The sequence below is a fragment of the Apteryx rowi genome, unplaced genomic scaffold (genome assembly GCF_003343035.1).
Source record: "Apteryx rowi isolate R43461 unplaced genomic scaffold, aptRow1 scaffold_139, whole genome shotgun sequence".
Classification (NCBI taxonomy): domain Eukaryota; kingdom Metazoa; phylum Chordata; class Aves; order Apterygiformes; family Apterygidae; genus Apteryx; species Apteryx rowi.
In genome coordinates, this window is record NW_020447630.1 from 1554923 (window position 1) to 1565137 (window position 10215).

At 39.8% G+C, this 10215-nt stretch overlaps 1 protein-coding gene across 1 annotated transcript; it reads right to left on the reverse strand.

Moving 5' to 3' along the window:
- Positions 1-4830: 4830 nt before the first annotated feature.
- Positions 4831-9805, reverse strand: LOC112961823 (vitamin K epoxide reductase complex subunit 1-like protein 1). The gene is made up of 3 exons (XM_026057401.1): positions 9598-9805; positions 5521-5576; positions 4831-4895 (listed from the first exon to the last, which is right to left on the reverse strand). Exons 1-3 carry the CDS (start codon positions 9774-9776, stop codon positions 4831-4833), a joined length of 300 nt encoding a protein of 99 aa, XP_025913186.1. The 5' UTR covers positions 9777-9805.
- Between the last annotated feature and the right edge of the window lie 410 nt (positions 9806-10215).

A 10215-nucleotide genomic window follows, 5' to 3' on the forward strand; every position in this document is an offset into this window, starting at 1 on the left:
TTAAGCTTTTCACAATAATTTAAATCAGAAAGCTGAAAGTTAGTTATTCTACATTATTTAAATCAGACCACTATCTTTCACAGTAGGCACTAGCACCAGCTGTGAAGGCATGATTACAAAGGATGTTCCTAACAGGTAAGGAGTCTCCTCTAGTTAAAGACAGGAGGCATTATTAGGGATTGAGTACAGGGGTGGAAACAGTAAGGTTATTGGGAACACTAAGATCTGGTTAGTTCGGATTTGATTTTGTTTTTTCTTCTCAACAAAATACATTGCATTCAGGATGCACAGAATTCAGAATCACATGCTTGCCTGCTTCCCTCCCCCTTGTTTTTATCAGAATATTGCAATTTTTATTAAAGGTTGCTCACGCACAAAACATACATCAAGATATGCAACTGATACCACCACTATCAAATCTGTCATTGATGCTAGCATAGGAAATTTGGTGATATCTGCAGACAGCAATACTGTAAGCTAAATCAGCATTGCTGGCCATTTTAATAGGCGAAGGCTAGCATATTGTTCTCTTACTGCAGTAAGCGACTTATCTAGGAGCTAAGGTCTTTAAGACGCTATTGCCTCAAAGAAATGACACTATTTGGACTGATATTTAGTCCCTGCATGACTCCAGTGAGCTGGTATCTGTCCTGCATAGGGACTAATAGGAGTCACATACCAATCGGTAGGGACATTAATTTAAAAAGACTTAAAAGGCATCAGACAGGAACTGGAATTCAATCTTTTGCCCTGTGAATCTGAGTACAGGTGTTTGGCCTTCTCTAATCTATAATGTCAGATAGATACTCTGAGATTCCATCCTCCTGGAAAAGAACAAGCAAATAAATACTGATCTAGAATGAAGTTCTCGCCAAAACAGACAAAGCCATATGCCTGATCATCAATGAGAGGAATTAACAAATCTGATCAGACATAAATGAAAGGAATGATACCCGAACCAGCTTAATCAAAGAAGCAGGCTTGTGAGGAAATAGGACTAATTTGATCTTGCTGAGATAACTGAGAAATGACTGCAGACATTCCCTGCCTTTTAAGGCTCAGCTGAAGGAGAAGGGAAAAAAAGAAGGCAGGCTAAGCCCCCCAAAATTTGTTCCCACATATACACCTGTAGTGGGATTTGCAGACACATTAAAAATATTGCTTCCTCCTCCTCCTCTGAATATCAGTACTTTAACTTGGCAAATAATACTACGAGTTTAATTATTACTGCTTAATATAGAAAACAGTATTGTCCAAGTGCTGCAACATTAACTCAGCAGGAGTTATGTGAGACAAATATAAAAGAAAAAAGAAATAATCTTTAGCGATTAAAACTATATTAAAAACTCCTTTAGAGAATTTCCAGTTTTCATCTGACCGGAAAAATAAAACACAATGGATAATCAGGTACAGAAAACAGCATAATCTTAGTAGTGAAGACTATTTCAATTAATAGATGCACACTGAGTATCAAATACAAATGAACATTTCAACAGCAGAATGCTTCATCAACTTTTTCCATTCAAGCATATTCATTCATACTCTAAACATCACTCTTGGATGTGACATCTGAAGAAGAGATTTAAGAGAAGACTTGGATTTTCAATTAAGTAACATAATCAAGTTGTTACAGCTTAAAAAGCCAACAGATATCACAGAGGAAAGCCTATGTAATTCTGCTGCACAGATATTCATGGCCCTTTCCAGCAAGCAGCATAAAGAGATCACTTAATAATTCCAGGTAAGCAGATGTACTTACAGCGTCTGTTTAAAAAAAAAAGTATGGGAAGTAATAAAAAGTGTGCAAGTATATAACAGTACAATTCTTATTGTAAAATATCTTTTTCAATTATACTTTTTGAAAAAGCATTCTCACAACCATATCTGCAAGACTGCAAAGCAGTACTGAACCAGCATGAAAGAAATTACATGCGAGTCTGAATATGATCAATGCACCTAAGCCAATGCTTGTGCACCAAAGTGGCTATGTTATTTTTTCCATGCTGATAGAGATCGTTGTTATGTAGATGAATGATCAGGTAAAATTCCTTGGGGAGTTAATGAAGCTTCATCCAAAAAGGATAGACCTCAAAAGTGCTACTAGTCCCCTTAGCAATTATTTTACCTCATTTCAATTCAAATGCAGCACTTCACACCAAAAGAAGAAATTTTAGAAAGCAAAAATTAAATTAGAAGTAGATTATTCATTCGAGAAAGAAAAGCCATATAAACCTAAGGAACCTGAATGTGTGAAAATTTGAGTATGGAATTTCATTGCCATTTTTACTTGAGTTATGAATTTTCAAAATGTTGTCTTTAAATACTTTAACATTGGTTTGTGAGAGATATCAGAATGGTATTTGAATCAGAGGGCATCCTAGCTGTGATTAGCTGTTCATCTAATTAGCTAAATATGTAAAAGAATTCCCTTAAAATGTGACTAATAATGCAACAGATAAAACCTACAAATATTTGGAGGTTTTTAAAGGTTATTTTTTTCCTTGCCCAAAGATAAGGGAGATTCATTTACTGGGGAGATTCTAATTTAAAATAATTCAATTTACCTTAGATGCATAAGTCATTTAATAACTTTAAGGCCCATTTTAATACATTTTTAATAAAAACTGTTACAAATATCTTCACCATTACTCCACAAAATACATTCACTGGCATCCCAGGTATCATCTTTGTCTTATAATAATTTAACTGCTACAGGAAATGTAAAGCTATTAAGAGTTGAAACCACAATCACAGACTGAATTGTCTACAGACAGAGCCAGTTAATGTCTCAACCCTATAAAACAGTGCTTATGTATCATCATGATACAGAATCTCCAGTTTTATTCTGATAGGGATACTAATGGTCTTTATATTGAGGTTAAGTTTTCCAACTGTCAGCACAGTTTCTCCTATGCTGCCCTTAAAAATGCAAGAAGTATCACAAGATACCTTCTGCCCTTTCTCACATTTTACGTAGAAATTCTCCTTTGCTGCAATGTTCACAAATGCCTAGAGTCTCTGTCATAGTTCTTATTCTCCTTGTACCTGTCTATGGTAGAACACTTGTCTCTTGTTTTATACTTCAGTTGTAAGTCATACGCAAAAATGACTGTTGTTACCTTTGCCTTACATGTGAGAGCCTTAACCTGTATGGTGGCTCCGGGGCACTATTGTAATTTTAACTAAAAAGTGTTATATCCAATTACAAAAAGATGTGGGCTATTCTCTCCATGACACGGGTGCCCATCTTTTTTTCTTTCTTTTCTTTTTTTTAATATATACTTCAACGACAAAACTGGGTATTTGATAGCGTACTGGCTTTAAAATGAATTCCTACCTACAATTTAAAAAGTTACTTTTTAAAATTTGGTTTTACCATCAGCGCATACCAACAGTGTGAAAGTTGCTCAGCACAGACAGGWTCAACATTGAGTTGAAATACTGCCTCAAGGTGTCAAACTTGAACTTAAAAGTATAACTAAGGAAAGCAGAGTTCAGTCCCACGTATATTAATGGAGAGATTACCATAATATCAAAGGATGTCTGTATAACAACCAGATTTCCCTAATATACACTTACCTAAAGCGTACACACAGACAGCTAAACTTTACTCAAGTAAAAAGATGCATTTGGTTGCCTTCATTCTGGTCTTCCTAGATGCAAGGCTGAAGTAATTGAATCTATACAATACTGTCAAAACTGTGTTATGAGTTTTATTATCTTAAATTAAAATCATATTCTGGATGACCGAACAATTTAATTGCAATGGATACATTACATAATATAGGATCACTGAGTTGTGTTTCCTCTGAACTTTATGCATCCCCTTGTAATCTCCATTGAAGATGCTATAAGAGRTATTTCAGAGCTCAAAAGCACATAATATAGCATTTTTTCTAGAATACCTTCTGATAGATATAATGTTTTATTGTAGATGTCAAATTCTTCTGCATTGGGTAATTTTGGAAATCAACATCTCCTTATTTATCACTTTCTCACCACATCTCTCAATTCTAACATTTCCTTTGTTTTCTGCTACTATGTTTGGTATAACAAGTACATCAAGAATACTGACTGAAAAATATAAATTAATTCTTACTGCTACCAAATTGATAAATGTTATTTTCTATTATTATCTGATTTCCTACATGTGTAATCTTACTTCATATATTTGTCAGTATAATCTGTTGTTTCTGACAGTAGCAAAAAAGATTACCAAAAACTCACAGACCAACTTTTAAAACCTCTGCCTAAGTACAATGTGTATGACCTTAGATCATTTTGGATATTTATTTTTATGGATATACTCCTCTCTCAAGTTTCAAGAGAGGGGCATGGTAAACAAGTTTTAAATCATCTTTATGTCCAGTTAAATCTGCATTACCCCAGAATCTGGAAACATCCTGAAATGCATTTATCCAAAACAAGACCTGCAAGAAGGTCCTCAAAAAAGCAGCCTTAGGTAACATTTCTTTTAAACAAGGAGAGTCCTATCTCAGTGGAACGGAGGTTCTCAAAGCCTCACTATGCTCCATGGGCCCTGTTACCTAGCACAGAAGAAACTAAGCAAGAGTCATAGTTTCAGTGTCTGCTGAATCTCAATTTCATCAGCTGATATAAAACAAACAAACAAACAAAATATATATAATAAAAAGAGAAAAACATTAGAGCATGCAGCTTCATATATTCTGTTCAATTTCTTTTTACCTAAAAGAAACCTATCTCATCTTTCAAAGACATTGTAGAACTACTCATGAAAAAGAAAAGGCTGAATTCAGTGGTGGTTATATGCAAGACTCACCTTTGTCTCATAAAATTTCCKTATCAATATCATCTTTTCCAACCCAGTTTGAAAATTTTCCAGTTTAGAAGATCGCAAACAAAACAAAGGATACCTTAAAATCTACACTGCGAATGAGGGAAGCTGTGAAAATAATGGCAATTGTGGTATATTCAATTTTTGATATTTTGATTCTGCATTTTATTCACAGCAAAATTAAGAGAATCACTGGAATGGACAGTGTCTAACCTAAAACACATTTCCTTGCTGAACTAGAAGATATATTACAGTCATAAACTATAAAGTGTATTACAAATACTGATTGTCTCAGAGAACATCTGTAACAGCGCACTGTCTAAAAGCAAAACATTGCCTGGAATTACAACATATTACCTACAAATATCAGTATCAAGAAACTGAGACAAAAGTCTTCAGAGAGGAGGAGGATTTTGGAAGGGAAGCTGTCTGCAGTTCTTGCTTGGTAATGTGACCAAACGAGCAACTGGATTTTTGCATATCAAAGATTAACAGATTTTAAGCTAAGCAGACATCTGAAGATGCGATACACAAACACACACATACTTGCACCAGTATATATGCTTGCTTGTTAGAAAGAAATATGAAACAATCATATATATATTTTTTAAGCCAACTACTTCCTCTCATCAGCTTGCCTACTTTAACTCCTTTCCAATGGCCTCTAAAAGCATCACTGCTTCTGACTCGTTTTTTGAACCTACCGCTGACTTGTTTCTCACACACAAGTAAGAACGTAATTATATCAACTCCAGTGCTCCTGTTAATTCAATTGGGTTCCCATTTGTTCAAAAGCTCCATTCAAACCTTATTTTGTTTGTTTTTAACTACTTCTTATGGGCCTTCTTCAATAACTGAAGTCTCTGCTTCTTATGCCAACTGCACTTACTTACTCTGTATCTAACGGAGTACAGTGGAGTTCGTCCCAATTTCCAACCATGTAGGTCAGGGCTTGTCTGCACAAGAAAGCTTCACTGATTTAGCTTAAACTTGCCTATACGTCAGTTTGCAAGATCCCATCCAAAATCATTTATTTCAACTTAATGCTGGCTCATGCTTTTTTAAGAAATTGACTCGAGCTCAGCTGACAAAACACACAAACTGAAATACAGGTATCTATTTGGACTTCTGCACTGATTTAGCTGGTTTAAAAAACAGACTTGTGCTTTTTATCCTCAGACAAGGACCAGACCCTTGCCTCTCTGCACCTGTCTCCTATTGACTTTGTTTCTCTGCAGAAGAGGTGGCCGAAGAGCAGTACACACACCACTCAGGTTGTGTGTACTTCAGCATGAAACATACCACCATGCTGAACTGAGCAGCAGCTCCTGGCTTTTCCTGCTTTTACAGGAAGCAGGCAGCAGAGGAACTGCCTCCAAGGTCCTCTAAGAACCTGCATTAACACAGTTAGGAACTGCTGCTGCCACCACCTGCATCCAACACTAATGTACACCTCTGCTGCCCGCAAGCAGACCTGCGCTTAGGACTCAGGATATAGGAAGAGGAGCAAGGCATGGTGAAGTAGGAAGAACAGGATTAGTGAGCTGGCACGCACACAGGTAAAGCTGAGGTTCCAGTTTGTGTTTGCTGGAAGTGTGAAGACTCACAATCTGGGTGTGTGCAGGAGAAAGGATGAGGAGACATGGCTGAAGATCAAATATCAGAGTAAACTTCTGTGGGTGTGTGAAAGGATGGGGAAGGAAGTGAAAGCACTGGACTAGAATCCTAGTTTGGAGAATGGGAACGCCCAATAGAAAGCTGGGAGGAGAAGAGCCGTAGATGATGCTCTGGTTTAGGGGGGTTAGAAAGCATGTGATCCTGGATGCCAGGAGTCACAGATGATGATATACTAGCTAATTAGGTTTGGAAACCCCTGGTCTGTGCTACCTCACCACCATTTCTGCAAGTATTTCCTTTTCAGATCTGATACAGTAACAGTTTTCTTGCATCTTTGCACCTACTCACCTTCTATCCATTTTCTATTCTCTGCCAAAAACATTGTCTTGCCTTTCCCTCTGCTTTTATATTTAGCACTGATTAGTTATTTAAAATATAATACACTTCATGGCAGGTACTTCATATGCAGCATATTTTGAATGCTTAAGGTTATTTCACAATGGCTTGTATAAAAATGCTATACAAAAATTGTTTAACACAGGAATAATTTAACAGTAGCTTTCTATACTAAAGGTTTGAAAGCTAAAAGGCTTCTTTAAACAYGAATTCTGTTTGAATCTTATGCCTTATCTCAGATTTGACTCATAAGTATTTAGATACAAACTAAAAATTTCAGTCTATTTAATATACAGGAAATGGATAGTGAATTTTCTAACTGTTTAAAGTATAGTGTGAAGTCTAGTGTGGAAGGGAAAACCTTCTAGAGACAAAAGTGAAGTTTGGAAGTTTATTTTGATATCATCACAAGATACCAAATTCCACAGCATCCATGTATACATGGATAATAAACAGGTCAATATATATAATTATTTATCTATATATAATAGATTATATATACATACACCCAACACACTGGGTCTACACAAGCAGATCTCTACCAATGAGAGATTTTAAAAATATAATCTCAGATTAGATTGCAGCCCTGATCTTGGGTCCCTCTAGCTTTTGCAAATCATATGTCTGTGTGTGTGTGCGTGTCCGTGCACGTATTCACCTTATATATATATATATGAAATCTCTCTATATATTTTATGTAGAAAACCTAGAATGATCAACATCAATACTATAAAACAATGGAAATAAAAAGTGGAATAGATGATCAAAACATTAAACTACTGTTTCATATATTTAAATGTTCATAGAATTTGGAACCAAATTAACTGGTAAAATTCATTTCTGTGGTCAGAAGCTAATAAAATAGAGTTGCAACAGAATTAAGATATGAAAAATAAGGAAGAGGAGCCCTAGCTCTTTCAAAAASAAAGCAAAGAAAAATCCTCCCCCTGCTGTGCATCAGTGGCGCAACTCCATTGACCGTAATGCACCAATTAATGCGTGCCAGTTTCATGAACCTGWGGTACAAATTTTTATATGGCAGAGTGACAACACCACTGTATCTACAAAAGTAGATCTCTAACAACAAGAGTATTTAAAAATAAAGTCTCAGTATTGACTGCAGCCCTGATCTGCAAAACCTATAGCTTTTGCATACCAGCTTTGATTAAGGAAGATTATATTTGGCCTTCTGCCACTGTCCTTTGTAGCCATCGCATATCGGCATGCCAGAAGCGCGAATAAGAAGGAAACCTGATGGAATTATACTCTACTCCAGCTCTGCTGGACAGCTCTGTATGTACCTATCACCTGATTATAAGGTAGCCCTGTTCCTGGGGTTGCTTCAATTTTTACCACAAACTTAAAACTAACTACATGTATCTGTGCTGTCTTGAACATCCACATACAGAGACTCCTAAACTGGAGTCTAAATAAATATACTGGAAAAAATGTATGTCAGATAATCTAATAAAAAGCCCATCATTAATGTTATTTCTATTTTCCTATCACAGGGCATGCTGAGCTCAATTCAGCAGCTGTGCTTACATTTGTATCAATTTCTGAAGTCACTGAAATGTATGTCACTGCCTGTATCCAATGGTAAACATCACCCTTAGTCAATGTTAATTCTAACCAGAGACTTCATACTTTAAGACACAGAGTAAATTGCATTTTAACCCTATTTTTGCAGAATCATAGCTCTCCCTTTGCACTCTACTGCTTTGAGTATGAGCTTGCTAGAGAATTTTTAAAAATGCACTCTGAAGTAACTCCAAYAATGTAGAAACTATTCTTCCCAATTTTGGGCACCTTTCTTCCATCCTCCCACATTATAACTCAAAAATAACTACAGTTCACACATCAGATGCAAAATGAGGACTTTTAGAAACAGACCATATACTGTCATTTTTCAAATGTAGCTGCAACATTGGATCTGGGCTCAATTTCCAATTCTAACTGCATGCCCAAGATGCTACAAGAAGCCTTTGTTATTTTTTCTGTTCAGTTACTCATCTACTGAATAGAGACAAATCAACTTTTTGTTGAATAAGTGTTGTAAGGATTAAAGAATATCTGCAAAGTATTCAAACACCACATTAATGACTACTTAAAAATGCAGGCAGGCAAGCAAACAACAAGTTACAAGCCTGTGGTGGCCACAATGCGCAGCAGAACAATCCTCACAGTAGGAGGATCTCTCGGGTCCTGAGAACAAATCCAAGCGAGAGGAATTATTATCTTCTGAGCAAGGACATAAAGAGCTCGCAAGCTGAGCAACCCATTTACTACCAAACCAAGAAGCGTTCAAAACGCCCCTTTGTACAGTTGCCCCACAAAGGATTTACAAGTTCCTCTGGCTAATCCTACCGAGCCCCTAAATCAATAACATCCCTCCCTCAAAAAACAAAACAAAAAAAGACATGGAGTTTTCCCTCCTCTCTGGCATTTCTTAAAAAAAAAGTAAAAKAAAGAAAGAAAGAAAGAAAGAAGATCGCATCAAAACAGATCTGGACGAGGCTGACACCACACACTCCAGAAAGCAAGGCAGGAAAAATGGCCACGTTCCTACTTCCGAGGCGACTTTCACCTCCCGGCCCGCTGTAGTGCCGGAGCTGGCGGACCGGCTGCGGGCCGGGCAGCACCGGGGCAGGGGAGCTGCCCGCCCCGCAGGCCCCGGCCGCGGCCCCCCGGCCGCGCCCGGCCCTTCCCCCCGCTCCCCCCGCTGCGGCCTGAGGCGGCAGCGGCGGCGGGTCCCAGCCCCGCTTCACCTGGAGGTGATGGCGGCGGAGCAGCGGTCGCACAGGGCCTGGTAGTGGAGGTCGCGGCCCTTCTCCCGCTCCAGGTGGCAGGCGTAGAGGGAGAGGAGGATGCCGGCCGCGCACACCGCGGAGCGGGCCACCCGCTCCCAGCGCGGCACCGACACTCGCAGCAGGACGGGCGCCGCCATCTTACCCCCTCCCTCCGCCTCAGCCCGCGACGCGCGCCCGGCGGCGCCCAGCCGCGCACGCGCGCCCCACGCCNNNCGGCTCGGGCCCGCGGCCGGAGCGCTGCGGGGACAGGCCGCGGGTGCCGAGGATGGGACACCCGGCCCGGCCCGGCCCGCCCCCGCCGCTCGGACACCTACCCACACCATCCCAGAGCCCGGCGGCAGGGGAGTGGCGAGGGAGCGGCCCGTCCTCTCCCGCCACGGCTCCGCGCCCGACGCCGCTCCGGCCCCCGAAATGGCTGAACAAAGGGAACCTCGCTCCGCCGCCACCGCCCCTCCGATTGGCCGGGGGGGCGGGAGGGGGGCGGCGCTCGGCGCGCGGGGGCGGGCGGGGGCGCCGCCGGCCGGTAACCCTGGCAACCGTGGCCTCGCCTGGGACCCGCGGCCTCGGGCGTGATGG

What these genes read in the sequence shown, in the direction of transcription:
- LOC112961823 (XM_026057401.1), bottom strand. Translation starts at nt 9,776, where the DNA reads ATGGCGGCGCCCGTCCTGCTGCGAGTGTCGGTGCCGCGCTGGGAGCGG. An exon ending in TCCGCCGCCATCACCTCCAG is followed by an intron (nt 5,577 to 9,597) that starts GTGAAGCGGGGC and finishes TTGAATTAACAG; the next exon opens with GAGCACTGGAGTTGATATAA. An exon ending in GTGTGAGAAACAAGTCAGCG is followed by an intron (nt 4,896 to 5,520) that starts GTAGGTTCAAAA and finishes GTAGATTTTAAG; the next exon opens with GTATCCTTTGTTTTGTTTGC.